The following is a 27353-nucleotide window of genomic DNA, read 5'->3' as shown; positions in this document are numbered from 1 at the left end:
AGGAGAAGAAGCTACCTTTCCACCTGGTCTCCTGAACACACAAGATATCCACCTTTCTTCTCTCCATCATATCAGCCAACTTTGTAGTTTTCCCTGACAAAGCCCCTACATTCAAAGTCCCTACTCTAAGTCCTACACTCCTGCCCTTCCTCTTCTCTCTTTGCCTACGAAAAAGCCTTCCTCCTCTCCTTCTTCGACCAACAGTAGTCCAATTTCCACCGGCACCCTGTAAGTCAACAGCACCAGTGGCGGTCGTTGTTAACCCGGGCCGCGACCGATCCGGTATTGAAGTCATATTTGTGATTCGCATGTTTGATTTGGCTGAAATTTTACGTCGGATGCCCTTCCTGACACAACCCTCTGCATTTACCCGGCCTTGGGACCAGCACATGAAGACACTGGATTGTGTCCCCCTGTGGTTGCATTGGTAGTGTAGTCTACATACTTCCTGCTAAATTTAACCCGTCAAACCCACCCACGAGAAATATACTTTAAAGAATAAAACATTAAAAACGATTGCTCATACACAATACCAAGAGGAACAGCGGAAATCGTAATCAACCAAATAATATAAGAATAAGGAAATTATTATTAAAACAAGGATCTTCTGACCACACGCTGGATGATAGCTACTATAACATTTAGTTTTTGAAAACGTCGAGAAAACATAGTTCTTGGGTTGACCAGTCCTTGCTGCTTATTGACAGGAGAAAAACACGTGGAGGCAGGAAAGACAATTGTAATAGAAATTAATGAGTTTAAAAGTGTACATGGAACAATAGATCAAATTTCGTGACTGTGTCATGAAATTATATGACACCGGGTTGATTATTGGCAAAGAAGACACGTTCAACGCATGACTGGTAGTGACTCATAAATAGGTAAAAGCGGCGATTTATTTCTTTGAAGACAGGAGCTCAGTAATTCAGTGAATCCACGTGAGGAGGAGGAAGAACGGACAGGACAGCCTTTTTAGTAACAGGCGTGTGTGTGGCTACCTCTGTCAACCGCAGACCTGCGGACTGAAAAGGCTGCGGAGAAAACTGCTACAAACAGAGCACCTTGCCTGGGTTTGAGTCTAATTTTATTCTGTTTTTATGTCTAATTTATTTGAATTAACCACCAATAAGCTTTTAATCCCAGGCTGCTTACTGGGGACTTCATGAGATTTTGTCTGGAAAAATAATGATAATAGAAGATTGAGCTGTGAAATGTAAACAGGTTTATCTTTTTCTGACAAGACCAAGACATGGATGTGAAGAACGAGATGGAAATACCTCCCCCAGACAAACAGGAACAAAATGGAGATTTGAGGTAAAAACACTTTCAATTATCTCAAAGTTAAGTTATTTTCAACAGTAGTCAGTAGTGGAAAATATTGAACTGCAGTACTGGTTGTATTTTTCATCACTGCAGTTTATATAAAATGGTACTCAGTCATTCTGCCTTGAACTGACACTTTATATTTGACAGCATTTTTATATGTAACTCATTCAGTGAGAGCAAGAACAGTGACAAAAAGAAAAAGAAGAAAGAAACTGTACCAAAGGAGCCCATGGTCAGCCCCATTGCTGTGGTAAGCTCAGCCACGTTCAGCTGTTTTGTAGTCGTGCTTTATTTTTCACTTGTTTTGAGATTAGTCTGAGGTTAGCGAGTACAGGTGTTGACATTGATGTTACATAAGACTGGAACTGATATAATCTTACAAGCATAACAGCAAAATGAGTGTGTGTTCAATAAGAGAGTAAGCGGGATAGAGAGGATGGGAGTGTCTACATCCTCTCGCTGTTTGGATGGACTCCACCAGCCCCGTGCTGTGAGAATACAATAGCTGCTGTTCTGATTTCATAATTCAAAATTCTCACAAAAAAAAAAAAAGAAAAAGACCAGGAGCTTCCACACAATACTGACTTGTGCTGTTACTTCTTTGGTCTTTCCATCCTCTGTCTTTTGTGTGAGTGTAGTTCAGGTTTGCCAACAGGTTCGACATGTTGATGATCTTTCTTGGGACAGTCATGGCCATCGTCAACGGGGTAGTGCTTCCTCTCATGTGTTTGGTGTTTGGAGACATGACAGACAGCTTTGTGGGGGACTCCATGTTATCCCACTTAAATATCAGCAACCCAAGTAAGTTTTTCAGTTAACAGGCATGAGCACACCTGACTGCCGTTAGGCCACTGCCACTGAAATAAATAATTAAGTAGCCATGTAACACCTTCTAATAATGTCATTTGTTACTCTGTCTTCAGATTCCACCATCATTCAAAGAAACTCCACCTTAGAAGACGACATGAATGTGTAAGACTTTGTATGATTAGCATAAACCTCAAGCTGTCAGTGCAAATGTTAGATTCAACTCTGCTTTCATGTTGATTGGCAATTTGTGTTTTTTATGTTTGAGTTTTATAAATGCAGGAAGTCACAGAATGTCAGACATCACCATCCAAATTCAAGATGCAACAACCTTAGTAGACATAAAATTGCATCAATTATTAATTCTTTGGTGTTTGACACAAATATTGACATTATTACTGCCTTATTAGGCACATTGGAGCATTTACTGTTTTCTAAAGGGCAAGCAGATCAGGTTTTTAAGTCATATGTGTCACAGTGCTTCTATCTTGTCTTTTTCCAGCTATGCCATCTACTATTCTATCATGGGGGCCATAGTTTTTGTGGCAGCCTACCTGCAGGTGTCTTTATGGACAGTGGCAGCTGGGCGGCAGGTCAAACACATCCGCAAGTTGTTTTTCCATCGCATCATGCAACAGGACATTGGATGGTTTGATGTCACCGAGACAGGAGAGCTCAATACACGCCTCACAGAGTGAGTATCAGAAATCTGTTTATCTGTAATTTCACTCTGAAGTGTAGATGGTGCTGTAATTTACTCATCATAATTAACCACTGCCTTGCACGTTTTGCATATTTGGCATCTTTTCTTAAAAAGATTACTTTAAGGTCTTGGAACAGTTTTCCTTTCTTTCTAGTTTATTCATCTTCACTAGAAAGTAATTTACGTATAAACACACAATTTTCATATTTAAACATTGAAATCCTTTCCATTCATAATCTGTACACATTGCAGTGTTCTTAAAATCACTCATAGGCATATTTACATTTGCATGCACAGTGATGTCTATAAAATCCAAGAGGGTATTGGTGACAAGGTGGGAATGCTGATCCAGGCCTTCAGCACCTTCTTCTCCTCCTTCATCATCGGTTTTTTTAAAGGCTGGAAGCTCACTCTTGTTTTGTTGGCTGTGAGCCCTGCACTGGGCATTTCAGCTGCACTCTTCAGTAAGGTAGGTTGATGTTTTCTTCATCTACCAATCCACTTTTGTCTTTACTACCTGTATGTAAGCCGCTGCAGGTATTTTTATTAACATTATGTTCTTCTTGTCTGAATAGGTGCTTGCGAGCTTCACTAGTAAAGAGCAGACTGCGTATGCCAAAGCTGGAGCTGTGGCAGAAGAAGTGCTTTCTGCCATCAGGACAGTGTTTGCCTTTAGCGGTCAGGAAAGAGAGATTAAGAGGTGTGTATATCATGTTACTTGTGTGTATATATTTGGGTACTCCACTGCTGATTCTCAGCTTTCAGATACACAATGTAGTTCACTCTAATTCATCTTTGAGTTTTTGTGTGTTGAACCACAGATACCAAAAGAACTTGGAGAATGCTAAGAAGATGGGAATAAAGAAGGCGATCTCTGCTAACATTGCCTTGGGCTTCACTTTTCTGATGATTTACCTGTCCTATGCTCTGGCCTTTTGGTACGGCAGTACACTTATCCTGAGTAAAGAGTACACCATTGGAAATGTACTCACTGTGAGTAGACACATTATGAGGTTATTTCTAACTACTATATTGGAATTGATCATCAGGGATACTCAAAATGAGGATCAGAGCAGCTAACACTGGTGTGTTGTGTGTTCCCTAAGGTGTTCTTCGTCGTCCTTATTGGAGTGTTTACAGTGGGCCAAACTTCCCCCAACATCACAACATTTGCGAGCGCCCGTGGAGCTGCGCATAAAGTATACAGCATTATCGATCGTGTAAGCAATGCAATATTTTCTCCCCAAAACATGCATATTAAAACAAAATGCCACAGATGTTTTTCAGTTTTTTTTCGCTGCTGGACAGTTGTCAGTTTGCATCACTGAACATGCACCTCTGTGCTCTGGCACTCTGGGAGCCGCTTTGATGCAGCCAACAAGCTGGAGTCAGTAATGGCATGTTGCTCTAATTGGAGCACTTGCTGTGAGAATGAGGATTGCAGGTCATTGGAATGACATTGCACAGACTTTTTTTCACTAGGCCAGCGCACTCCCATTAATTTGTCAGACTGTTCAATTTATAAGCACATTCTACTGACTGAGTAGCTCCCGTTTTAGTTACAGCTTATAAATTGTACCTCTATTTTATGTTTTTCCTTTGTCTCTAATGGAGAAGAACTTTTTATGTGTGATCTGGAAAGGTCCTTTATACTGTAGATAAACTTTACTGTCTAGTTTGAAATACTGCTGGGTGAGGCCTGCAAAAAGCACATAAAACAGTCTCAACACAAAGCTCAGTTTTTGTGAGCAGTAAAGCAGGAAAGAGAATAACAAACATGTATGTGTGTTGGCGCACAGAGAAAAGCAGTGAAAATACAAAGAGCTACATAAACAAACATTTAACCTGTTTAAATATACTGACCTTAGCCTGGAGAGCTAACAGCCCATTGTCTGTTTCAGGTTATGAGAAGAATCTGGTTTTTTATCCCACTGTTGCCAAACTAAAAACAAGAACAGAGTTTTAGAATTCAAATATTGTTGACTTTTCTTAACAGATACCCAGCATCGACAGCTACTCAGAAGATGGCTTCAAGCCCGATTTCAACCAAGGAAACATTGAGCTCAAGAACATCCACTTCTGCTACCCCTCAAGACCAGATGTCAAAGTATGTTCGCCCCCTCCCCCTCCCCCTCCCTTCCCACCACCAACAAATACAGAGAGAAAATCTACAGGTATTATATTACTTCACACTGTAACTCCTTACTGACATTGTTAATTTTCAGGTATTAAATAACATGTCTCTGAGTGTGAAGAGTGGAGAGACATTTGCCTTAGTGGGAAGCAGCGGCTGTGGTAAGAGCACCACCATCCAGCTGTTGCTGAGATTCTACGATCCTCAGGAAGGATCTGTAAGTGATATTTCTGAAACACTTCATTTAAAGAATTGATTCAGTGCTCTACTATAGTTGGCTGGTTTTGTGACTTTAGGACCTAAAAGAGATCTCCACCCATTGTTGCTTTTGGTCATTTTTGTAAAATGACCAAAAGCATTTTTTTTGCAAAATAGAAAGTTGAGGTTCAAGGCTGTTCCATTGATTGCAAAGCATGTATATATTGTGTGACTTCTGGTTGGTTATCAAAATGCACTGTAGCATTTTCCCACTTTCCAACTGGTTTCCCCTGATTTGACAATAGTATGAAATCAACATGCAGAAGCTTGAAAAATACAGTGAAGTGTTGTGTCTCTTGGGTTACCTCTTCTTAGATATCTATTGATGGTCACGACATCCGTTCTCTTAACATCCGCTACTTGAGAGAGATGATTGGAGTGGTGAGTCAGGAGCCCATCCTCTTTGCCACCACTATTGCTGAGAACATCAGGTACGGTCGACCTGACGTGACACAGCAGGAGATTGAACAAGCTGCCAAGGAGGCCAACGCTTACGACTTCATTATGAACCTTCCCGATGTATGATTGCATTTATGTTTCCCTCCTCTGTGCCTGTAATAAACTTTGTCTACCACTTGCTAATATCGTGACTCTCTTCATTGAGCAGAAATTTGAGACGCTGGTTGGAGATCGAGGTACTCAGATGAGTGGAGGCCAGAAACAGAGGATAGCCATTGCTCGAGCTTTAGTGCGAAACCCCAAAATTCTTCTGATGGATGAAGCCACATCTGCTCTTGATGCTGAGAGTGAGACCATTGTACAAGCTGCACTTGACAAGGTACAAACGCAAACACTTACAGCTTTCATGTACACAGAAATAACACTGTATACAATAAACAGGATAAAAAAAGGCATCCAGTCAATAACATATCAACAGTTGCTGTTAAAAAGTCTAATGACTGTGGGGACCAAGAATCTCCTGAACCTCTCAGTTCTGCAGTTGAGATGAGCCTCCCACTGCAGCTGCTACTCTGTCTTGTCAGGATGTCATGGAGGGGGTGTTTATCATTGCCCATTATAGCAAGCGGCTCCTTCATACCTGAACTGAGTTCATAGTTCAGAGGATCCAGCCCCCTGCCTAGCATAGAACTGGCCTTTTTCACCAGTTAGGCCAGGTGCCTACAGTTCCTGTCCGTAATGCCACTCTCCCAGCAGACAACAGCATAGACCAGTTGACCTGCCATGACATTGTGGTAGAACATGCATAGCATATCACTGCAGACATTAAAGGAACCAAGCTGTCTCAGGAAGAAGAGGCAGCTCTGTCAGGACTGGGGAAACGGATATAAGTTTCGGACCAAAGATTTGCCCACACAGGTACTTATAGTTCCACTCAAGACTTTATTAACTGGACTAGAAAAAACAAGAACAAAACTCAAGGCAAAAGGGGACAGGTCTAGGCAGGGTAACTAGGACAAAAACATGAACAGGACACAAGGAAACAAAGCACGAGGGTCTACGTGAAAACATGAACATAGGACACTGACATGGACATAAGAGCACAAGGCAGGAGGGATCTGGGTCACACACACCAGGGGAGACGCACCAGATCACACAGACACTTGAACAAGAGTGAGGAATCAGGGCATGAAGGTCTGGGTCACACACACTACTTGGGAGACGTACCAGACCACAAGAGAACAAGAACACAAGGGAGTTACAACATGAGGTAGTCTGGGTCACACACAACTGGGGAGACGCACCAGACTACAAGGAAACATGAGCATAGAGACAGGGAGTCAGGACATGAGGTAGACTGGGTCACACACAAAGAGGGAGACGCACCAGCCTACATAAAGTACAGAAACAGACACGAGGCTAACAGGGCAAGAGGGACAGGGTCACACACAATTAAGGAGACGCACCAGACACTCAGGGAAACAGAAGCAAGGCTACAGGGAATCAGGACGTGAAAACACAAGGGCATAGAACATGGCACGAGACAGCGACACAAGAACAGGGGACATGGGAGGAGAACAGAAAAAATGAAGGAAGCAGAATACTTAACTTAGAGCTGAGGGAACAAAGGTAATCCAGAAACAAAACTCCAAAAGAAAACAAGAATCAGATAGGCTCAATCGATGTCTTGGCAGGAACTCAGAACAAAGCATAACAGACAACCCGGCAACTAAAACAAGGAACAACCAAGGTATATAAAGGCCGGGCACAAAACAAGAACCAGGTGAAAACAATCAACAAATTAGGTCAACGTAAAGGAAACAGAGATAACCAAAAACCAGTTCCTGTCAGGATCCTCCAAAATAAAAGAAAACGGAAGTCCAGCGAAATGGATCCTGACAAGCTCTGCCCCTTCCTGTACACTTCATCCACATTGGCAGACCACTCCAGTTTTTCAAGTACTACCCCCAGGTATATGAAGGTCTGCACAGTCTATTTCCTGTCCATCAATGCAGACTCCGTGGCATTGTGCTTTTGATCTCCTGAAATCCACCACCAGCTCTTTAGACTTAGGTGTTCAGGAGAAGTTCTTTTATTTTATTACTGTTTGTGGCAGGAGTCACACCTAAAGTCTGATGTGTAGAACGTGAACAGAAAGGGAGCAAGAACAGTCTCCTGTGGAGCCCCAGTCCTGCATTCCAGTGTCCCAGAAACACATCTCTCCAGCCTGACATATTGCAGTCTGGATATCAAATAATCCATAATCCAGGACATCAAGGAGGGGGCCACCCCCATACCTAGAAGCTTGTTTCTCAGTGTGGGAGGCCATATAGTGTTGAAAGCACTGAAGAAGTCGAATAACATAATCCTCACATACGAACTAGGCATCCAAATAGGTCTTCCACTACCATGTGTTTCTGATAAGCAAACTGAAGGGGATCAAGATCTCCCTCAACCTGCAGTCTCATGCGACAGACAAAGAACCGCTCCAAGGTCTTCATGATGTGGGATGTGAAAGCCACTGGTCTGTAGTCATTCAGCTCCACCGGCTGCCCTCTTTTGGGCACCGGTATGAGACGGAATGATGGCATATTAATGCGATGGAGATGGTTATAACTGTTACAACATTTTGTATAGAAAGTAATGTTTCCCAGAGACTTAGGTGGTCCTGACCTTTCTTTTAGTACCAATAGCAAATTGACAATTTTTGATTTATAGTGAATTGTCTGGATGGATTCAGTAAAATTGGATACCATGTCCCAAGATGAGATCTGATTCTGAGTCTCACTGGTTCACAGATGCTGAAAAAGGCTTTGTCATATTTTAGCTTTTTTTGGCCTACAGAGCTTCTACATCACACTTCCTAACTTCATGTTGGTCCTTCACACAGATCAGTGGATAAAATAGTGTCATCGTCTGCAAGACCTCATTATTATGTGAACACCATTTCAATTTGTACACAATGAAAATAGCAGCTTCCCAAAAAGTGCCAACTGCTACCATGTTGAATGTGTACAAAAATAAAAAATTACCTTGGTTGTGTAAATAAAAGTATATACAGAAAAACTCACACACATATCTGTGCAAGCAGGTCCGACAAGGTCGTACCACCATAATTGTGGCCCACCGTCTCTCAACCATCAGAAATGCTGACGTCATCGCTGCTTTCCAGAATGGTAAAATTGTAGAGCTGGGAACTCACAGCCAACTGATGAAGGAACAGGGAGTTTACCACACACTGGTTACCACACAGGTAACACACACATACACATATAAACAGTTCGACTTATTTGTATGAACTGCACCTGAACTTGAAGTTTCAAAATGGTACGTCAGGTCAGGTTGAGAATGTTTCCTCTGATCTTTCAATACCACAGACTTTTGAAGAAGTTGAAGATGGGCAGGAGGCAGAGCATGAGCTGTCTGCAGGCGAGAAGAGCCCGTTAGTCAAATCCTTGTCTGATTTGTCTCTGAATAGGAGGAAGTCCACCAGAGGCTCCTCCTTCACTGCTTCACAGAGACAGAAAGAGGAAGAAAAGAAAGATGCCAAGGACAAGACAGAAGAGGTATGCTGTAGTGCAACAATCAATCACTGAGTAACATAACTAAATTCAGTTTACTACAGCCTCACTTCCTGTGGTATCAAATGTTACTTTTATTCTGCTATGAACTGTCTAATTAGCAAAATCCATCATTCAATAGTTTAAAATATGGAAAAGAAAGATTTGTAATAGGAGTGGAAACTAAACAAAAAGAAATGGGAAGATTGTGTTAAATTTGTACTAGAAAGGCCTCTAGTCACACTGGCTGTGATGCAGCATAGTAGATTCAGGAAGTTGTTAGTACTTCATTATTATTGATATGTGTAGCAGCTGTGTCTGTCACCTGTTTGAAGCTCTTTTTCTTCCTGCAGGAGGAACATGTTCCTCTCATGCCGTTTTTTAAAATCATGCATCTCAATGTCCCTGAGTGGCCGTACATTGTGCTGGGGACCATCTGTGCCATCATCAATGGAGTAATGCAGCCAGTGTTTGCTATCATTTTCTCCAAGATCATAACTGTAGGTTAATTTTTGTATCTGTGCATTATAAGAGGTTTTGATGTCTCTCTTCTCATGTAATAGAAAGCTGCAAATAAGTTGTTTTTTGTTCTTGTATAAGGTGTTTGCAGATCCAAATGAAGACACTGTAAGGCAGAAAGCCACAATGTTTTCTCTTATATTTGCTGGTATTGGAGGCGTATCCTTTATCACCATGTTTCTAAAGGTATGCACATACATGCAAATCTTAACTTGCGTTAATTGCGTGGCTGTGTTCACTGGCTTCAAAGTCAAAAATTTGCATTTTGAGAAATATGCTGTTTTCTAAATGTGAAGCTATGTACACAACCTGCAGCCAATTAGTGCAGCTTAGCATTTAGACAATGAGGAAAACAGGTTGGCAGGATGAGCTAAAGGTAAAATTCACCTCCAAAGCTGAGTGTCAAACTCTGTTTTTGAACAATGTATGTGCAACTAGCTTTACCACACTCTGGTTGTGTCTCTGCCACCCAGCCAAGTTACACTGTACATGCATTTAAGAATGTGAAAAACTTCCCTCAAAGCTTTCAAGACATATCATGTTCACAATAATGGGATGAACTGTGACCTTGTGAACAAAAGCTAAACAGTTCATCATTGAGTCCAAGTAAACACTTGTGTCAAAACCCGGAGGTCTTAGTTTTTTGAAACGACTGAAACACTCACAGACTGGCACTCTATGCAGGCAGGATTTCATTAAAGAAACAAACAGGAAACTTAAACTGAGGACTCGGGGAAAACAGAAGTACTAACCAGACCAAATAAACACAGGGCTCGGTCACACACGCTCACGGGGACACAGACTCAGACACACGGAACACAGAACGGGGCATCCACCCTGGGTCACACACTCATTCGGGGACACAGCAGGGGACGCTAACAGACAAAGACAAGACAGGGCATCCAACCCAGGTCACACATTGACTCGTGGACACAACAGGGGACGCTAACTCAAACACAGGACTCGAAGGGAACGGCCTAGGTCACACACACACTGGGGAGACTCCAGGCAACAGAACACACAACAGAACTCGGGATAAAGCCTGAGTCACACACACACACACACACACTCAGGGACGCATCAGGCTACACAGACAATACAGAAACAGACTCGGAAGAAAACTAGACATACACAAGACACAGAGAGAAAAACTTAAAGAAGCACACAAGGAAAAGACTACTTAACTACGAAAGGTATCCACGGAACAAAACCAAAAGGAGGAGATTCAGGCAAGGCTGAGTGTTGTCTGGTGAAGTCTGAAAAGGACAAGTAACGAGGACAGACAACCTAGCAAAGACTGAGAGAGACAGAGGGGTATTTAACTAAGGAGGAGAAACGAGACACAGGTGAAAATAATCAAAATCAAAACAAGGTGAAACGAACAGACAAAGTGGATCCTTCAGAGTCTTTCAACATGAGAGTCCAGTGCAGGAAGTCCATGGCAGGATCCTGACAGCTTGACCCAAATTTGAAATTCCCTCAAGGCGTTCCTGAGCTATAACATTCATAAGAACGTGGGATGGATGGACACATGGGCAACCTCCATTCTGACAAAAGAGATAAAGGACTTTGGACAGAACTGGGCTAGTTGTTTCCCATTATAACCACCTTTGGTGCTAAGCTAACTGAGAAGAGTGTCAGTCTCCTCATGTTAAAAAAAATCATCAAATTTCCCCAAATATTTTTTTAACCACCTATACCTAAATTTAAATTTTAAAGCTCTTAAGTGGAACTGCACACACACAGACCCACTTATGTTTTATTTAGATGACAGTATTGCAGAGTAAACTTATGCAGGTAACGTGAGAATTGAGTCCGAATTTTATGTTGTCTCCTGTGTGACTTTTTTTTTTTTTTTTTTTTTTTTAAACAGGGTTACTGTTTTGGTAAATCTGGAGAGATTTTGACGCTGAAACTGAGACTTGAAGCCTTTAAGTCTATGATGAGGCAGGTGAGTGCAAAGAACTGAAATGAAAGACCTGTGGGAAAAATCTGGAAATCACCAGATGATTTTTTTACCTCACTTTTCAATGGTACTTGAAGAATTCAGTGGTTGAGCTTGTTACGCCCGGCCTAGGGGAAACCTGAACATAACATGATGTTAGCTTTCTCCAAGCTTTCCCACTCTCAACAGAATCCAGCAGCACACCAAATACAAGTAAAGGTAGCCATTTATTTTGCTGAAAATAGTTATTTCTTCTAATAATCAATGCCCAAAATAACAAACCAAAACTCTAAAGCAACCCTAAACTTACCTAATCAAACAAAACCAACGAAAAGACAGGTACCCTGAACTCCTCACCTAAACAGGAGAAAACGAAAATAAAAATAACTGGGCTTTTCACTACAAAGAAATGCTACCTGGTGCTCAATACATACGGTGCAACTAAAGTCACAAATGTCCTTTCTCTAAGGTTACGATTCTCAAACTGACAATTTGTTCCACACATCGATAGGCTTCTTACAAATACAGAGTTTCACAACAAAGAATGCTGGTCTGGGAGTGACAGAGATGGAGAAGAGCTCTCAAGCTGCAGTCAGTTGGTGCTTCTTATAGTTTTCCAGGAAGGACTGGACCAATCCTGGAACAGCAATTTAGTTTGAATGGACCAACCCCATGGATCCACCTATACTCCACGCCCACTCCTTTCTCTCTCTCACATACACACACATACACACACACACCAAGAACCAGGGGAGGAGAGAGAGCTAACAACAATCAAATCATAACAAACCTCATTAATCATCACCCAGGGTCATAACAAGCTATATTGCAGCTTTTTTTATGCTGGACAAAGCTGATGTTCCTTCTTGTAGGATCTCGGCTGGTTTGACAACCCCAAAAACAGTGTTGGAGCACTCACTACAAGACTGGCCACTGATGCTGCACAAGTGCAAGGGGTAAGTCTCAAAGGTGGTCAGTAAACACAACAAAAAAGCTATTAACCAAAGACTACTGTAACAAATTTCCTGATAAAATCAGTGACATCTTTGCTCCCATCTTCCACATTTGTTCAGGCTGCAGGAGTACATTTGGCCACACTGGCAGAAAACTTTGCCAACATAGGCACCGGTATGATCATCTCCCTTGTTTATGGCTGGGAACTGACCTTGCTTCTCCTGGCTGTGGTGCCCATCATGGCAGTGGCTGGAGCTGTGGAGATAAAGATGCTCACAGGACAGGCTGCCCAAGACAAGAAGGAGCTGGAGAAGGCTGGAAAGGTAAGAATTTACTGCCAGGGTAAGACTCGCACACAAAATCCTTTTTTATGACTTTCTAAGGATGAATACCATTTGTTGAAATATTGACCTTGTGTCACACTGTAGATATAATTTTAGTTGGTGTCTCTACAGATTGCTACAGAGGCCATAGAGAATATACGTACTGTCGCCTCTCTCAGCAGAGAACCCAAGTTTGAGTCTTTGTATCAAGAAAACCTCAGAGTGCCATACAAGTACGAGAAGTGACATTATTTTAACCACAGATTCATCATTTCTGTGGACATATATAAACATTTAAATCAAATGTAATTAATCTGGGAGCGTTCTCTCTAAGTCCACCTTTCTCTGCCTCTGTACAGGAATGCCCAGAAAAAGGCCCATGTGTATGGTATTACCTTCTCCTTCTCCCAGGCCATGATCTACTTTGCTTATGCAGGCTGTTTCCGGTTTGGAGCTTGGCTCATACAGAACGGGAGGATGGATGTCGAGGGGGTATTCCTGTGAGTAAAGAGACAGCAAGAGTTTATCTTGCCTCTTAATCAGGAGATTAACAGTTTTAGTTTATACTTAACATCAGGTCACCTGTTTCCCTGGCTTGAAACATGTGAGGTGTACTGTGAATGGGTGGGCTCCAATCCAATAGCTCATGGTCAGACCAGAAACACGTTTTAAAGTGCAAACATCATTCACTGTGTTAGTTTTGGGAGGAGCTACTGCTTTCGTTTCTATTTTACCTGTTAGACAAAAGTCCAAAGTTCATAGTATGTCCAGAGGACCATAAAACTATGTATATTTTTATACAAACACCTCCGTCTGTAGCCATGTGAGGCTGTACTTTGGCCCAGCAGTGAGCTAAATGCCAATATAAATAGTGACACTGTACTGCCCTCCACAACACAGGATATGTCAGGATAAGTACATATTTTGGCTTCATTTAATGATGAAATGCGAATAAATGAAAAATATAACTGATATAATTAGAGTTTGATAGTATATGACATAGTCCACACCTTTTCTTGTATTGTATTTAAATGTGTGAACACATGGGCTGTCTTGTATAGTTAAAGGACCATAATGTACACACAGAGTGCTTCTAGAGAATGAGCAGACATGAAGCAGAAAAAGGGCTGATTATGCTCATACTCCTCTGTAAAACTGCTCTTATTTGTCAATTGACTTCCTCTCCCAGTGTGATTTCGGCTGTTCTGTACGGTGCCATGGCTGTGGGACAGGCTAACTCATTTGCTCCGAACTACGCTAAGGCCAAGCTCTCAGCATCCCACCTCTTGATGCTGATAAACAAAGAGCCTGCCATTGATAATCTTTCACAGGAGGGAGAGACACCGGTACATGACACAAAGCCCCACATGCCAAACACTACATTTATAATACAACTCTGCACATACATACTAACATATTCACCTGCCTGTGTCGTTCCAGGACAAATTTGATGGGAACGTGTACTTTGAGGATGTCAAGTTCAACTACCCATCACGCCCTGATGTGACCATCCTTCAAGGGCTGAATTTCAAAGTGAAGAAAGGAGAGACGCTGGCTTTGGTTGGTAGCAGCGGCTGTGGAAAGAGCACCACCATCCAGCTGCTGGAGAGGTTCTACGACCCCAAAGAAGGGAGAGTGGTGAGAAAACAAATACATCAGTTAGTTAATGGTTAGCTGACCAGTGGGTTTATGGCTGCTTTACAGCACTGTACTGATGAGACAGAGACCTTGAAATGATTTGACATCTGTGTAGCCTATGCTTTTATCTGAATTACTGCACCAGCCAGTTCATTGTATCTTGGCAGGTTTGCTGATAGTCGTGTGAAAGAGAATATTTTTATTGCCATCTCACAGTTTCTGATGTTATCAGAACAAGATTATCACTACTCTCCTCTGCTACTTTTTTGGTAGAACTTTTGTTTGGACACCAACTGTGATTTGGTGAATTGTTGGGCTTTTCAAAATGACAATGATCAGTATATTTCAATTAACAATGAATCAGCTCTAGTTTTCTAGTTTTCTATCACTGTTATTAACATCAGTGTGGGCTTCAGCCAGCTGTTCTCAGCAAAGAAAAAAAATCTAGCCTTAAAAACCCACTGCAGAAAATACCTCCCCAGCACCAAAGGGAAACAAAGTTTGTGACAGTTGAACATAAAGAAGCTTTTAGCAGTTGAAGCACCATATTCCAGATATTACTATCAGGAGTTGGTGGAAACCAAAACACAGCTATTTGGAGTGTAAATATCAGGTGGCCAGGAACTCTAATCCAAATGAATGCTGAATTTAATATTAATACAGATTGAGAAATATTAAAATAAAAAGTAAAAAACATTGTAACTATATATGTTTTCTACTTTAGGTGCTGGACAATATGAATATACAACAACTGAATATCCACTGGTTAAGAGCCCAGATTGGCATCGTATCTCAGGAGCCCGTGCTGTTCGACTGTACTTTAGCTGAAAACATCGCCTATGGAGACAACAGCCGCACTGTAACCATGGAGGAGATAGAGGCAGCTGCTAGAGCGGCCAACATCCACAACTTCATATACACCCTGCCGCAGGTAACCAGTGTGTTGTCCTTCACCAGTGTTGTATTCTCCATCATGACAAAGCTGAAAAAGTGCAGTATGATTTCTTTATATATATTTGAGTTGTTATCTTTACAATGTATCAAGGCCCTTGTCATCACATATAAATTGCTGGAATTTTTATATGAAAATGTTTAAAAATAAAAGCTGTTCACACTGAGGTGTTTGAACTACAGGATGCTTTGGTTCTTATTTTAGCAGTGTAACAATATTATGCACCCTCTCTCTCTCTTTCTGTGTTTGTCTAAGCAGAAGTACAACACTCAGGCGGGTGATAAGGGAACACAACTGTCAGGTGGTCAGAAACAGCGTATAGCCATAGCCCGAGCCATCCTCCGCAACCCCAAACTGTTGCTGCTGGATGAGGCCACATCTGCACTCGACACAGAGAGCGAGAAGGTGAGTGTTTTGACTTTTTCTATTCTCACCCCTGACGCTCTTCCTCTGATCACTGGTAAGGCCCAGTCAACAAAGCGAAGCCTTCCCACAAATGATTCTGCACCAGTCAGACTAGTCAGCAAGAAGATGGGAATACAACAATAACCCAACTTTTTCTCTATAAATTCCAAACTATCTTAAAGATAAATCTTTTGTATTTCCCACCTGGGGTGAAGGCTCCATTTGACTGTTTTTAAAAGTTCACAGCATGGTGATTGACTACATGGACCCACATTTGATAACTGTGCTCTCATTCTAATCAAACAACACTGATCCAATAAAATAATACAAGTGGCTTAGAGAATTAATCAAATTTCATCAAATAATCACCTTGTAAATATGAAACAAGGAACCAAGTCAAAACAACCTAACCTAACCTAAGTTACTGTGCAGTCACTGTTGCCACACTGTCTGTCTCCAGGTGGTGCAGGAGGCATTGGACCAGGCCAGGCAGGGCAGGACGTGCATCATTGTGGCCCACCGTCTGTCCACCATCCAAAACGCTGACCGCATCGCCGTCTTTCAGGGAGGAGTGGTGGTTGAACAGGGGACACATCAACAACTGATATCCAAGAAGGGTGTCTACCACACACTAGTCACTACACAGATGGGCCAGGGGAAGGAATAAGAGGACAGGGAAGCATGGATAGCAGTACTACACTGACTGTGTTTAGTCTTCCCTGCTTCACAATTTAAATATTTGTACAACAGAGTTCAGACTGAGCAGCTTCAGTGGAGCAGGTAAAGATCAGCAGTGTGCTGTCTGCCTTGGCCTGTTTGGAGATGTGACCTTTTAGCCTTCTGTCATGGTGGGTCATAATGTTTGGTTGTATTCAGACAAGTCACCATTCAGTTACAAGATCAAGTCTAATTTCTATACACTGTGTCAGCTGTCTCTTTTGTGGGTGACAAAAAACATTTTGGCATGTGACAGTAGGAAAACCACAGGAGTATATAATAAAACTTGAATTTTATTCTGGTATAGATTTTTTGGTGCCATCTACTGTTAAGTGCATATGCCAAACATGCAGCGAAAAACCTAACAATACACTGGACTTATTATATAACATAAATGTGCTTCAATGTGAAACTTATTCTTTGATAAATAGTGACATGTTTATAATGGGGCAGTTTAACCAAAGAAAACACTGTATAGTCAAGGCAGCACAGATGTAAACTCATATTAATGTACTTTTGGTGCATTGTTTATTTTGTTTCTACAAATGCACAGAATTACTAACTGTTTTGGAAAATATGCTTATATGCAATTAAAGTTAATGAACCACTGCTGCATTTTATTTAATTTATTTCATTAATTTAACTGAACAAAACTCAAATTTAAATGGAATCAGAAATCATTCAACCTTACCAGTTAGAACATTCACAGCATTAACTTCTAACAGTATTTCTGTTAGAAGTTAAAAAATATTTAGCTACTTTTCATTGGAACATTTGAAAGATGTAAAATCTTATTCACCCTAAAAGATTATAGATTAGTTTAAAGAATTTAGATTTTAAAAAGGCCACCCACATATATAGCACAGATCAAACTATAGAAGGGACATTGTCAAAAAAAAAATTCACTTCTCGTGCAAACACAAATTACCACTTCAGGCTAAATATATACATTTTGAATTTACTTTTTTAGTGCCTTTAAATCATAAAACAAGGATACTGTGTATTTACTGATTTCATAGCTAAATAAAAGTTTGACTTTCAACAGTGAAAAATACAGTAGTTGTTGCATATTTCTGTGGATTTTCAATTCCATTAAACTCTATCAAATATGTTTTTATGCCCTTTCTTACATCACAGCAAAATCTATGGCCAAGAATCAAAGCAGACAGCGGGTATTTAGTACAGTTCCCCAACACTAATCAGTCTCATTTTTGATTAAATCACTAAAGGCAAATGTCAGCTCAGCATTTAAGACACTGTTAAATTAGAAGAAATATATACACCCAAAACACTTCATAGTAAAAAAATCCTTATTTATCACTACAAGAAATAGAAAGGTATTTTTTTAAATGCCATAAACTGAATATCACCTGGTGATGCAGGTTCTGTACCAATGCATTGATCTGTGCTAATAATAAACATAGTATCACTAGAGATTGTGATGTGAATGTACATTAATGCTTAAAAAAAGAACAGCTGTCTTGTGTTCAGCTCATGGCGCTAGTACTTATAGCTGCGATGTGATGGCCAGATGGAGCATCTCGTGTAGGGCACTACAGAAGTTGGTGAATAGTGACGCAGCATCTGTCTCATAGCAAGATTTCCATGCTGAGAGGGAGACCACAATCCTAGAAGAAAGTCAAAGAGTGAGGATTGAATTAGAGCTGCTGAAAATGTAGAGAAGTGTTTTATAGTAATTCATTAAATTGACTTTTACAATGCTGCACAAAAACCAAGACCAAGTATTAAGGCAACAGCTTTCTGAAAATCTGTTCACGTCTTGTGTGTCCACCTGTCATCTCTGATGCGGTAGAAGAAGCCATAGCCATGATGCACCATGGGAGCAACGGCCCCCAGAACAGTAGTGTAACCCAACAGACTGGACGACAACACAAAGTTACCACCACCACCACTGCAGACACAAACACAACCCAGTTACACAACAGCAGAACACACTTTTCAATCTGCTGTCTTAAGTGTTATTAAAGTTATTAAACTGAACATTCTCTATATTTCTATATGCCTCAAATATTTCTATATATTTCTATATGCCTCAAATTTGGTGTCATGGAAAAGAGGCCAAAAAGAGGACACTTAAACTAAGATGTAAGAAATCAAATATTCTGGAAATTGAAACATGACACTCATACAAATGCAGTATACAGCTAAATAAAAACACAAACAGAACACAAATATTGTATCTTGCCTTTTCACAGAAATATTGGCACATGAAAGCAAGGGCAATGTGTAATTATAAACAGTTTCATTGCACCTCTTTGTGTAGAGGGGGTCGAGAAAGAGCTCTGGAGTAGGAAGTCCCTCCTCTTTAGCGATAAGATACAGGCCAAGGAGATGTCGGTCAAAACCTGGTAACAGTGTCACAAAACACCATAAATTAATATCAAAAATTCACAAGAATACAATTCAAACAAACTGGAAAAAAATTGTTCCATAGTAGTACAGGTGTTCAAATACTCCACAAAGTACCTTTAAAAATAGTTTTTTTGTAATTGTACATACAATTTTTTTTCCTTGTATGTAAACTAACCTTTTCCATCCTGGGCCTCAGCCATCAGTATGTTGTGTTTACTGAAGGCCAGCAGCATTGCTTTCCTCTTGCCATTCTCCTGACAAAAACATTATGTCCCATGTAAAATAAGGAACAATTTAGCTTCCAAAGAAAACAGCTGTTTTATATAATTTTATCAAAGACACACATATACTGACATTGCACGTGGGATCCATCATGGCTTTACACCAGTTTAGAGCCTCCTGGGTGCATGGCCGCATTGTCTCGGTCCTGCCATGGTAGAATCTGCGGGTCATTGCTGTCTCATAACAGCTCCCAGGTCTGAGACAGAGAAGAAACATTCAGAATGATGCACTTGACAGATTTCTAATATCAGTAAAAACATGAGCTAATTTTTAAAACCCATCCACACTTTTTGTGCATTCTGTAGTAAGCTAACTGCATTGCCAGCTGAACAAAGGTGTCAGGATGCAGCTTCTTTTGTTTGATGGCTGTTTTTCCAAATGCTGTGAAGGCATGACACACTATCTGCAGGTCCTGTGTCTGCAAGACAAAAGCAGCCAGTTACACAGCTGTGACTATAGGCAAGTCATTTTGCATTTGGCTTTTTGTAGTGTAGTCTGGTGATTAGTACTTGCTCACCGACTCCAGGTATTGCTGTTTGGCATTATTGATGTCACTCCGGGTTTTTTCATCCACAGTAAACACCAGCTCCTCAGGGAGGGGCATAGACCTGACTGCATCTGAGCCCTAAAATAACAGGCAGCAGTGTGGGTACGTAAAACGGTGCCAAGTAACAAGAACTCTTGATTATTAATGATTAATGTTTACCTTCCATTTGCCATCTGTTGCTTTAAGTTGGTTGTCCAGATACCAACAAAAAGACACTAGGACCATTGCGTCATATGGTGCATGCTGAAAAACAATTTGGAGTTTTAATCTAATGTTTTATACCTTGAGAAATTAGTTACACAGTCTAACTTTTTCTTTGGACAGATGATGATGTTGAATCTTGAAACATGCCATACAGGGGTTCTAAAAACCTGCATAGTCCCCCCAGCTTTGCACACACATATAAACTCACATCACAATTGGATCCAAAAGTGCCATCTGAGAACACGAGTGAATTATATGATTTGTCTCCCCAGCGGATGGTTGGGTTGCCTGTAAGGGCCTCCAATGTCATCTGTGTTCAGAAATAAAAGATCACACACTCAGATACACAACTGTTTTCCTGCAGCCAGGAAAATGGTGAATCATAAATTCGTAAATAATTCAAATGTATTTATTTTTACATTGGTGTAATTCTCCGCAGTGCAATAGGGTTTTGTTTCATCCAGTGATATGACAAACAGGCTGCTCTGGATGGTCTCCAGGATGGTCTTGTTGTTCGGATCGATGCTTATCAGATGCTCCCTGGCCTGCAGAGAAGAGTAAACAGAGTAAACAGGTAAGTGCTAACAGTTCTAATCCTTTTCTAAATATAAGAGCTTTCCCACAAATGTGATAAAAAATGTGTTTTAGATATTATCTGTAACCACAGGCTGATTCTCCAGACCTGAGCACCCTCACCTTCGCCCAACGAGTCCTCTCCTCTGAGGTGAGAGCAGCCACTCCGTCTCCCTCTGGCTCTCCCTCACAGAACTTTTTCACATATGTCAGCTGCCTGCACAGATAAACACACACAAAGAAGAAGCACAGTAATGCCGAGCCCTGGGTGCCTTCTATTCAATTATGATACTTTTAATTTCTGCATGACTACAGTACAGGAGATTTGGCATAATCTACCACTAAATCTGTCTTCTGGTAGAAACAAGACTAACAGCAAAAACTACAGCCCTAATTTTATTGGTATAATTGTACACTTGTTCTTCAAAATCAAAACTTATGAAGATTACTTCCCAAAGATATTGTAAATATAACATTCTCTAGTATATAGCAGAATGCTAAATATGTCAAGCTCAATAGTGAGATAGACTAGTTTAATATTCATCCATATGTTATCAAAACCTGTCCAGGGTGTACCCCTGCCTTTCACCCAAAGACAGCTGGGATAAAATGGTCCCTGTTACCCTAGTTCGGAATAAGTGGGTATAGATAATGGATGGATGGATGGATGGATGGATGTTATCAAAAACTCAGCTGTTGGTTAATGGCCCCAGGAAATTTGTTCTCTTGAGTACTAGGTTTCATATTTAAGTTTAGTGTTGAGGGGTGTGTGTATTTGCATGTAAAACAACTACCTGAGAAGTTCCGGAGGAGTGAGGATTTGTCCACCACACAGTGCATCAAATGTGAAGATCCGTCCACGGCACATTATTACCAAATGGGAGGGGCATGGACCCTCTCGCTCTGTGACACAGCACAAAATGCACATTACATAACAGTGATATTAAAGAACTGTATGCTGGTGTGTTTGAAGGTGAGAGATAAGAGCTGAGTTCACTCTACCTGTCTTGAAATAGTTATAAATAGTGTCCTTTTTAACTCCAGGAACTTTACAGGTGCAGAACAGCATCCTAAACTGGTGCATATCTAATGGATTTTTGCCAGATTTCTGAGGTGCAAGCCTCTCCCTACAACGCACAAATGAAGACATCATCCAAAATGACATATTTACATGATTTTACTTAAAAAGGAGAACGCCCTCACAAAAATGCAGCTTGTAAAAGTGTGTCAGCATGTCTTACGTGCGGAGCAGGTTCCAATACTGTAGTGTATGCCATGTGATAACACTGGCCCTCTGCAAATAAACTCCTTCTGCAGGAGGCCAACAGTGTTCCAGGTAGGGTGCAGGGCCGCCAAAGTTCACATTCAACTGGGAGGGGATACGGCCCTCTAGATATACAGTGTCTAACCACCATTCTTCCAACTGGAAACAAAACCAAAAAAAAAACACTGAGCCAAATCAAACACCCATAGACCACATCTGTAAGACCAAAGCAAGACAATTACACCTGTGTTACACACCCAGTTCTTCTTAGTCTTTGCTCTCTGCAGTAGTTTCTGATGCAGCTCTTTGCCAACACCATCTTGGAATTTCTTCACAATGTTCACTGTAGCCTGAAGCTCTTTCTCAGACGCAAATGGATGAACTAATGGCAAACATGGAAAGGTAAAATTAGTCCACCTGTCAAGTAACCAGCATCTGGGGATTCTGACTCTGCGGCATCTTCTGTTGTAAAAATGCTGCACTTAATTGTTGCATGCATGACACAAAAAGATCTAAAACTGAGATGTAATGACACTGATGCATTATTGAGCTAAAAATCAGTGAGAATATGCTTACTGCCACATTCTACATATTGGCCAAATTCACAAAAAAACTGCTCAAAGCCAAAGCAAAAACCTTTGCAGGGCCAAAATTACATATATACATATACATGTACATGCAACATTTTTAAGTTAACTTTGATGATTTCATGCCTTTTACAGTAATTAAATATTTGATGTTTGCATACTAACTATGAAACAACTGTGACACACTAGGTTGCACTTACTGTAGTTACTACCCTACCTGCATCCAGATACTTAGAAAGGCTGCTCTCTAGTGATGGTACAGGCAGGGGAGGCAGGCTGCATTGGTACTGGAAGGTGAGCTCTGGCAGAGACTCTGACACATGATTTGCCATTTCTTCTCCCTGATACTAAAACAAATGTACTGAAATGATGCTGAGGCTGATATTGCCTTGAATCACAGGAGACGACTCAGGTTGTGTCCTCTGGAGTTTATCTCAGTGCATTCCTGCTTCAGACTGGATTCAGAACTGGGATGACTATGCAACAATCATCTGAACACCCAGTTGCCCAGTGGATGCTCCATTGGTGTATGAGGGTGTGTGTGAATGGGCAAATAGTGTAAAAAGCACTTTGACTGCACCTCAGTGTAGAAAAGTGTAGAAAATGACTGCATGTGTTAGCCAGTTTAAAATTATATACAGATGTTTACTATTAATACAAAAAGATTTGCTTTCTATGTAAACAGTGTCGGATCTAATCGTGCATTGTTATGGCCATTGTTATATAAATATCACATAGAGACCCATAACATGGTAACTTACATCCACATGCAAGCATTTTTGAGACTTTGGCTGAAATTTATCACCACAATCTAACATATCAGCCTAAACTACAGATTGCTCAATAATAAGGATAACTGGAGCTTAAATTCAATTCCCGGAGTATTAGCTTTAACTAGTTACGTGTTTAATATTAGATAAATAAACTCCTTTAGCGTTAATACAAAATAACCTCATGCTGTTTGTGTCTGTGGTTATCAGCGCCCAATTCAACATAAACAAAAGCTGCTGAAACGCTATCTAAATGCAAAAAGATAAGATATATGCAAAAAGTTTATACTTGTTTATTGCAATTCAAGATGAGCTAACGTTAAATATTTATGGGTTTTACGGTGTAACGTTAGCTTTGAAGTTGGCTAACACCACTAACAACAATATATTTAACGTGCGGTTTAAGAAAAATTGACTTAAAAACCTTCTGCCTTTTAAACACCTCCGTCCTCTCACCTTCTTGAGGATGCGTTGACTTTGGTTCGGTAGGCCCAGGTTCTGCAGAAATGCTGTGGATACGGTGTCTCCACTGAGATAAGCTCAGTGCAACTCCGGACCTTTGCCCCACTGGGCTGCGGGCCAACAGGAAGCCTCACTGCGCATGCGCGGAGAATGTCTTTAACCTAGCTGTGTGAAATGAGCTGAGTGTTTCTGCAGAGGTGAGAGCTGGGTTTATTTTATTAACTTAAATAAAATTACCCCTCTGTAAAAATACTTCATTATAAGTAAAAGTCCTGCATGACGTTCTAAATTTAGAAAATGCATTTTACCATCGACTTATTTGTCTGATTATTTTCTTGACTTATTGGTTGCTTGGTTTGTAAAATACAGAATATAGTGAAACACCCATCAGAGTTATTCATAGCCAAAAATGACATATTTGCCCAACCAAGGGAACAAATCTCAAAATCACAAGTAAATGAAAAATGTTATTCTTCTTCTTAATGATGATCAAATCATCATATTTCAGATGCTGAAGCCATGAAACCTTTTGGCATGATCAAAAGTTTGTTCTGTTAGTTCAGTTATACTTGTGTATAGTTCTGGGTAAACATACATCTATACCAAAGCATCATATTTTATAAGCTCTTATGTTTTGCATGCAAAAAGAATCTTATTCAGCAAAGTAAATATTAAGTAAAATTGGCTAATAAATATAGTAAAGTACAAAGTACAATTTTGCTCTCTAAAATATCGTGGAGTAGTAGTAGAAGAAGTACAGTACCTAGATACACATATATACACTTGCATAGAGACAACAACACTTAAAACAAAGCCACAGAGCACATACAGTACTTAATACCTACACACAATCCGCTTATATAAAATAATAGTGAAATACTACCAATAATAATTTAGGTAGACAAACAGATCTGCAGGTCAATGACATAGTAAACCTTTCTCAAATGGAAGGCTAAAATCCATCCATCAAATCCATTATCTATACCCGCTTATTCCTATTTAGGGTCACAGGGATCTGCTGGTCCCTATCCCAGCTTTCTTTGGGTGAAAGGCAGAGGTACACCCTGGACAGGTCACCAGTCCATCGCAGGGCCACACGCAAGCTCACGCACTCACAGTCACGGAAGGCCAAAATATTCTTGCAAATACATACAATAATAGGACTGACTAGATACCACAAAAGGTTGTGAATCAATACCAAATACTGTAACACCAGGACCAGAAGCACTGATATTAATACAAATAGCAGTCAGTACCTCAGTATGTTGATTTGTCCATCATTTGTGATCTGACATGTGATGCATCCATTTTTTTATATCAACAAAAATCATCAAGGCTAAAAAAGGGGTCAGTATGTACACATACCTTTGTGACCAAAAGTATGTGTACATACTTGTGTGTACTTTTGGCCTGACTCTGTGAAGGTTAATATGACACCCTTTGCCCAACTTCCAAATGCTGATGTGGCTGAATGGGAGCAGCCGTGGTCAAACATTTTGTGATAAGTCTTCACAAAACCATAGTGTAGGTTGTTAGAGATGTAGATTACAGATCAGAGCTTTAGATTAAATGTTTAATAACCAACTATGGCAGGTTCTTAATGCTAAGACACCAGAGGAATTCCTAACAGAGAAGAATGACAAGCAAAAACAGTGTAGAAAAGGGTTTTATTTCCAAAATGTGTCTAGTTAGTATGTTCACATTTGACAGTATTTAGTTTGTCCTGTTTGGATAATGCATATGACTATATATATGTGGATTCAAATAATTATACATTTATGTTTAATAGGTTTAGATTTAAATTTAACGGGAAAATCTGTGTTAAAAAAGACATAACAAGCAGCAAATTTAATTAATTACACTTCATCCTGCATAATTATGGCCTCTGAAGGCAGAAGGCTACTTGTTTTATTGGTAGCAAATAGAACAAGAGCAAGATAGCTTTAGTAATTGAGTTAGTAGTCTATTGTTATTTTTTCCAATAACTCTGCCTCTTTATTTTACTGAAAATGTTACATCCCGTATTTGCTGATCACTTCCTTTGCAAGTGTAATGTAGGCAGACATGGCATCGTCCTTGGACATTCCTAAACAAGAATGAACAATTCTTTGGATTATAAATTGTAGATAAATTGCTGTTTTTAATAGCATACAAAATTCTTGCATCTTAGGTAGTTCCATAATAAATGGATTGAAGTGAATTGCAGATGACACCAAGTAACAAATCTCATCTTTCCATTTTACACCTACAAGATTTTTAACATGTTACCTTTCCTGGAGTCCCAGGCGTCCCACTTGGCTTTTCCTTTCATGTCCAATAATCCTGGTCTATCTACAATATTGTGAAAACAACACAAAGCACATGGATTGTTCAGAAATGAGGGAACATAACACTAAAGTGATTCTGTTTATCTGCAACCAGTCATACCGGTGTGAATGTCTCCAGTAAGCGCCTGCTTATAAAGGCCATACAAGTCCAGCAGCTCCTGGTCTGAAGGCTTTGTCTTCACCTTCTTCACGTCCTCAGCGATCTTCTCGAACTCTTCCTGTGGGACAACCAAGGAAGAAATAGCCAGGTCACTCTTTCTAATTAATTACTCACAACTCAGTGATTATTTTCCCACAGGACTGATAGTTTTTCTGCCCTTTGCCAAGTTTGAGAAATGAATCAATCTGATGTATGTAGTGCAGTTGGAGTATAGTAACCACAGAATATATAAATGTGCATGTTAAATAGTTAATAATAGAGAACACTGAATGAGAAATCCCAGCCTAGTATTCTAGTCATGGTGTGATGCCCGGGAAACCTATTGTTCTACAAGTTGCAGATAAACAATGGGCTTTTTATTCAACACTCTAGTGCTTTTGTGCCTACTTGAATAATCTGCTTTACAAAGGCTCTGGGGATTGGAGAACAGATAATTATAGACCATAGGAAAACCCTTTTTAACACAGACAAATTCTATATAACCCATAACCCAAATCTATAAACCATTGCATATGAATTTTGATTATTTAAAAGACTCTAAGGATAATTACTATACTTCATTATTGGACAACATAGATATTAGATGGGATAGCCTGATCATATATTTTCATTTTCTCTGAGCCACATCATGTTTGTTATTAATAACCATGCATAATTATATCTTATTATTCTTATTTTTTCTTAAACAGTCTTAGAGCAATAACGTAACTGTAGTTGCAGCATCATAAAGACCACAGATGCCGAGGACAAATCCGTTCAGACTCTCCTTTCCTACTTTTACCAATCACACACGGTCAAAGATGGATGACAGCATACACAGTAAATGGCCTGAACAAGCCGTCGCTATAACCACGACCACTGAACAGCGACAAGGAATCCGGGTTGCTGAGAAATGAGACTGAAACAGAAGCATTAATGTTTTACCTTAAGAGACATTTCGCAGATGCAGCTGAAAGTTCAGATGAATGGATTCCCGCTGAACGGCTCGGTGGCTTTATGCAGCTGTAATTGCGGCACAGCTGATCAATGCAAAACTGTCGCCTGCAGTGGAGGGTGCAGTACACAGGAGGGTGCACTAGAGTGCTGATTGGCTGACTGTCGCCATGACTCAATACGACAAGAATGGTATCAGAGTAAAACGTATCCACACGAGATGTACACACA

The 27353-nt window shown here is 40.3% G+C and overlaps 3 protein-coding genes across 4 annotated transcripts; 1 reads left to right on the top strand and 2 right to left on the bottom strand.

Annotated features, from left to right (window-relative positions):
• Window positions 1-932: 932 nt before the first annotated feature.
• abcb4 (ATP-binding cassette, sub-family B (MDR/TAP), member 4) lies at window positions 933-17081 on the top strand. Of its 2 annotated transcripts, XM_026316759.1 has the most exons (28): window positions 933-1070; window positions 1242-1314; window positions 1498-1576; window positions 1965-2127; window positions 2250-2298; window positions 2636-2827; window positions 3134-3305; window positions 3412-3536; window positions 3658-3829; window positions 3943-4056; window positions 4833-4943; window positions 5062-5187; window positions 5544-5747; window positions 5836-6006; window positions 8719-8880; window positions 9005-9193; window positions 9541-9687; window positions 9788-9892; window positions 11580-11657; window positions 12524-12607; window positions 12725-12928; window positions 13061-13161; window positions 13288-13428; window positions 14118-14274; window positions 14369-14566; window positions 15291-15497; window positions 15777-15923; window positions 16384-16590. In XM_026316759.1, exons 2-28 carry the CDS (start codon window positions 1250-1252, stop codon window positions 16588-16590), a joined length of 3870 nt encoding a protein of 1289 aa, XP_026172544.1. In that variant the 5' UTR covers window positions 933-1070; window positions 1242-1249. The 2 variants fall into 2 exon arrangements, with proteins under 2 accessions (XP_026172544.1, XP_026172545.1); XM_026316760.2 differs by lacking the exon at window positions 933-1070 and having other exon boundaries at window positions 1250-1314; window positions 16384-17081.
• Window positions 17082-17149: 68 nt separating this feature from the next.
• Window positions 17150-23834, bottom strand: crot (carnitine O-octanoyltransferase). Its single transcript, XM_026316761.1, has 17 exons — window positions 23697-23834; window positions 22688-22817; window positions 22141-22265; window positions 21861-22042; window positions 21622-21746; window positions 21414-21522; window positions 20743-20836; window positions 20466-20591; window positions 20255-20356; window positions 20002-20085; window positions 19813-19920; window positions 19583-19713; window positions 19368-19491; window positions 19189-19267; window positions 18913-19006; window positions 18433-18552; window positions 17150-18268 (listed from the first exon to the last, which is right to left on the bottom strand). Exons 2-17 carry the CDS (start codon window positions 22800-22802, stop codon window positions 18148-18150), a joined length of 1839 nt encoding a protein of 612 aa, XP_026172546.1. The 5' UTR covers window positions 22803-22817; window positions 23697-23834; the 3' UTR covers window positions 17150-18147.
• Window positions 23835-25350: 1516 nt separating this feature from the next.
• acbd7 (acyl-CoA binding domain containing 7) lies at window positions 25351-27248 on the bottom strand. The gene is made up of 4 exons (XM_026316762.2): window positions 27114-27248; window positions 26130-26247; window positions 25971-26033; window positions 25351-25788 (listed from the first exon to the last, which is right to left on the bottom strand). The coding sequence occupies exons 1-4, from the start codon at window positions 27123-27125 to the stop codon at window positions 25715-25717; spliced, it is 267 nt and encodes an 88-aa protein (XP_026172547.1). The 5' UTR covers window positions 27126-27248; the 3' UTR covers window positions 25351-25714.
• Between the last annotated feature and the right edge of the window lie 105 nt (window positions 27249-27353).

This window comes from Mastacembelus armatus, chromosome 16 (genome assembly GCF_900324485.2).
Source record: "Mastacembelus armatus chromosome 16, fMasArm1.2, whole genome shotgun sequence".
In the NCBI taxonomy this organism is placed as follows: domain Eukaryota; kingdom Metazoa; phylum Chordata; class Actinopteri; order Synbranchiformes; family Mastacembelidae; genus Mastacembelus; species Mastacembelus armatus.
This window is presented reverse-complemented; position numbering and strand designations above follow the sequence as displayed.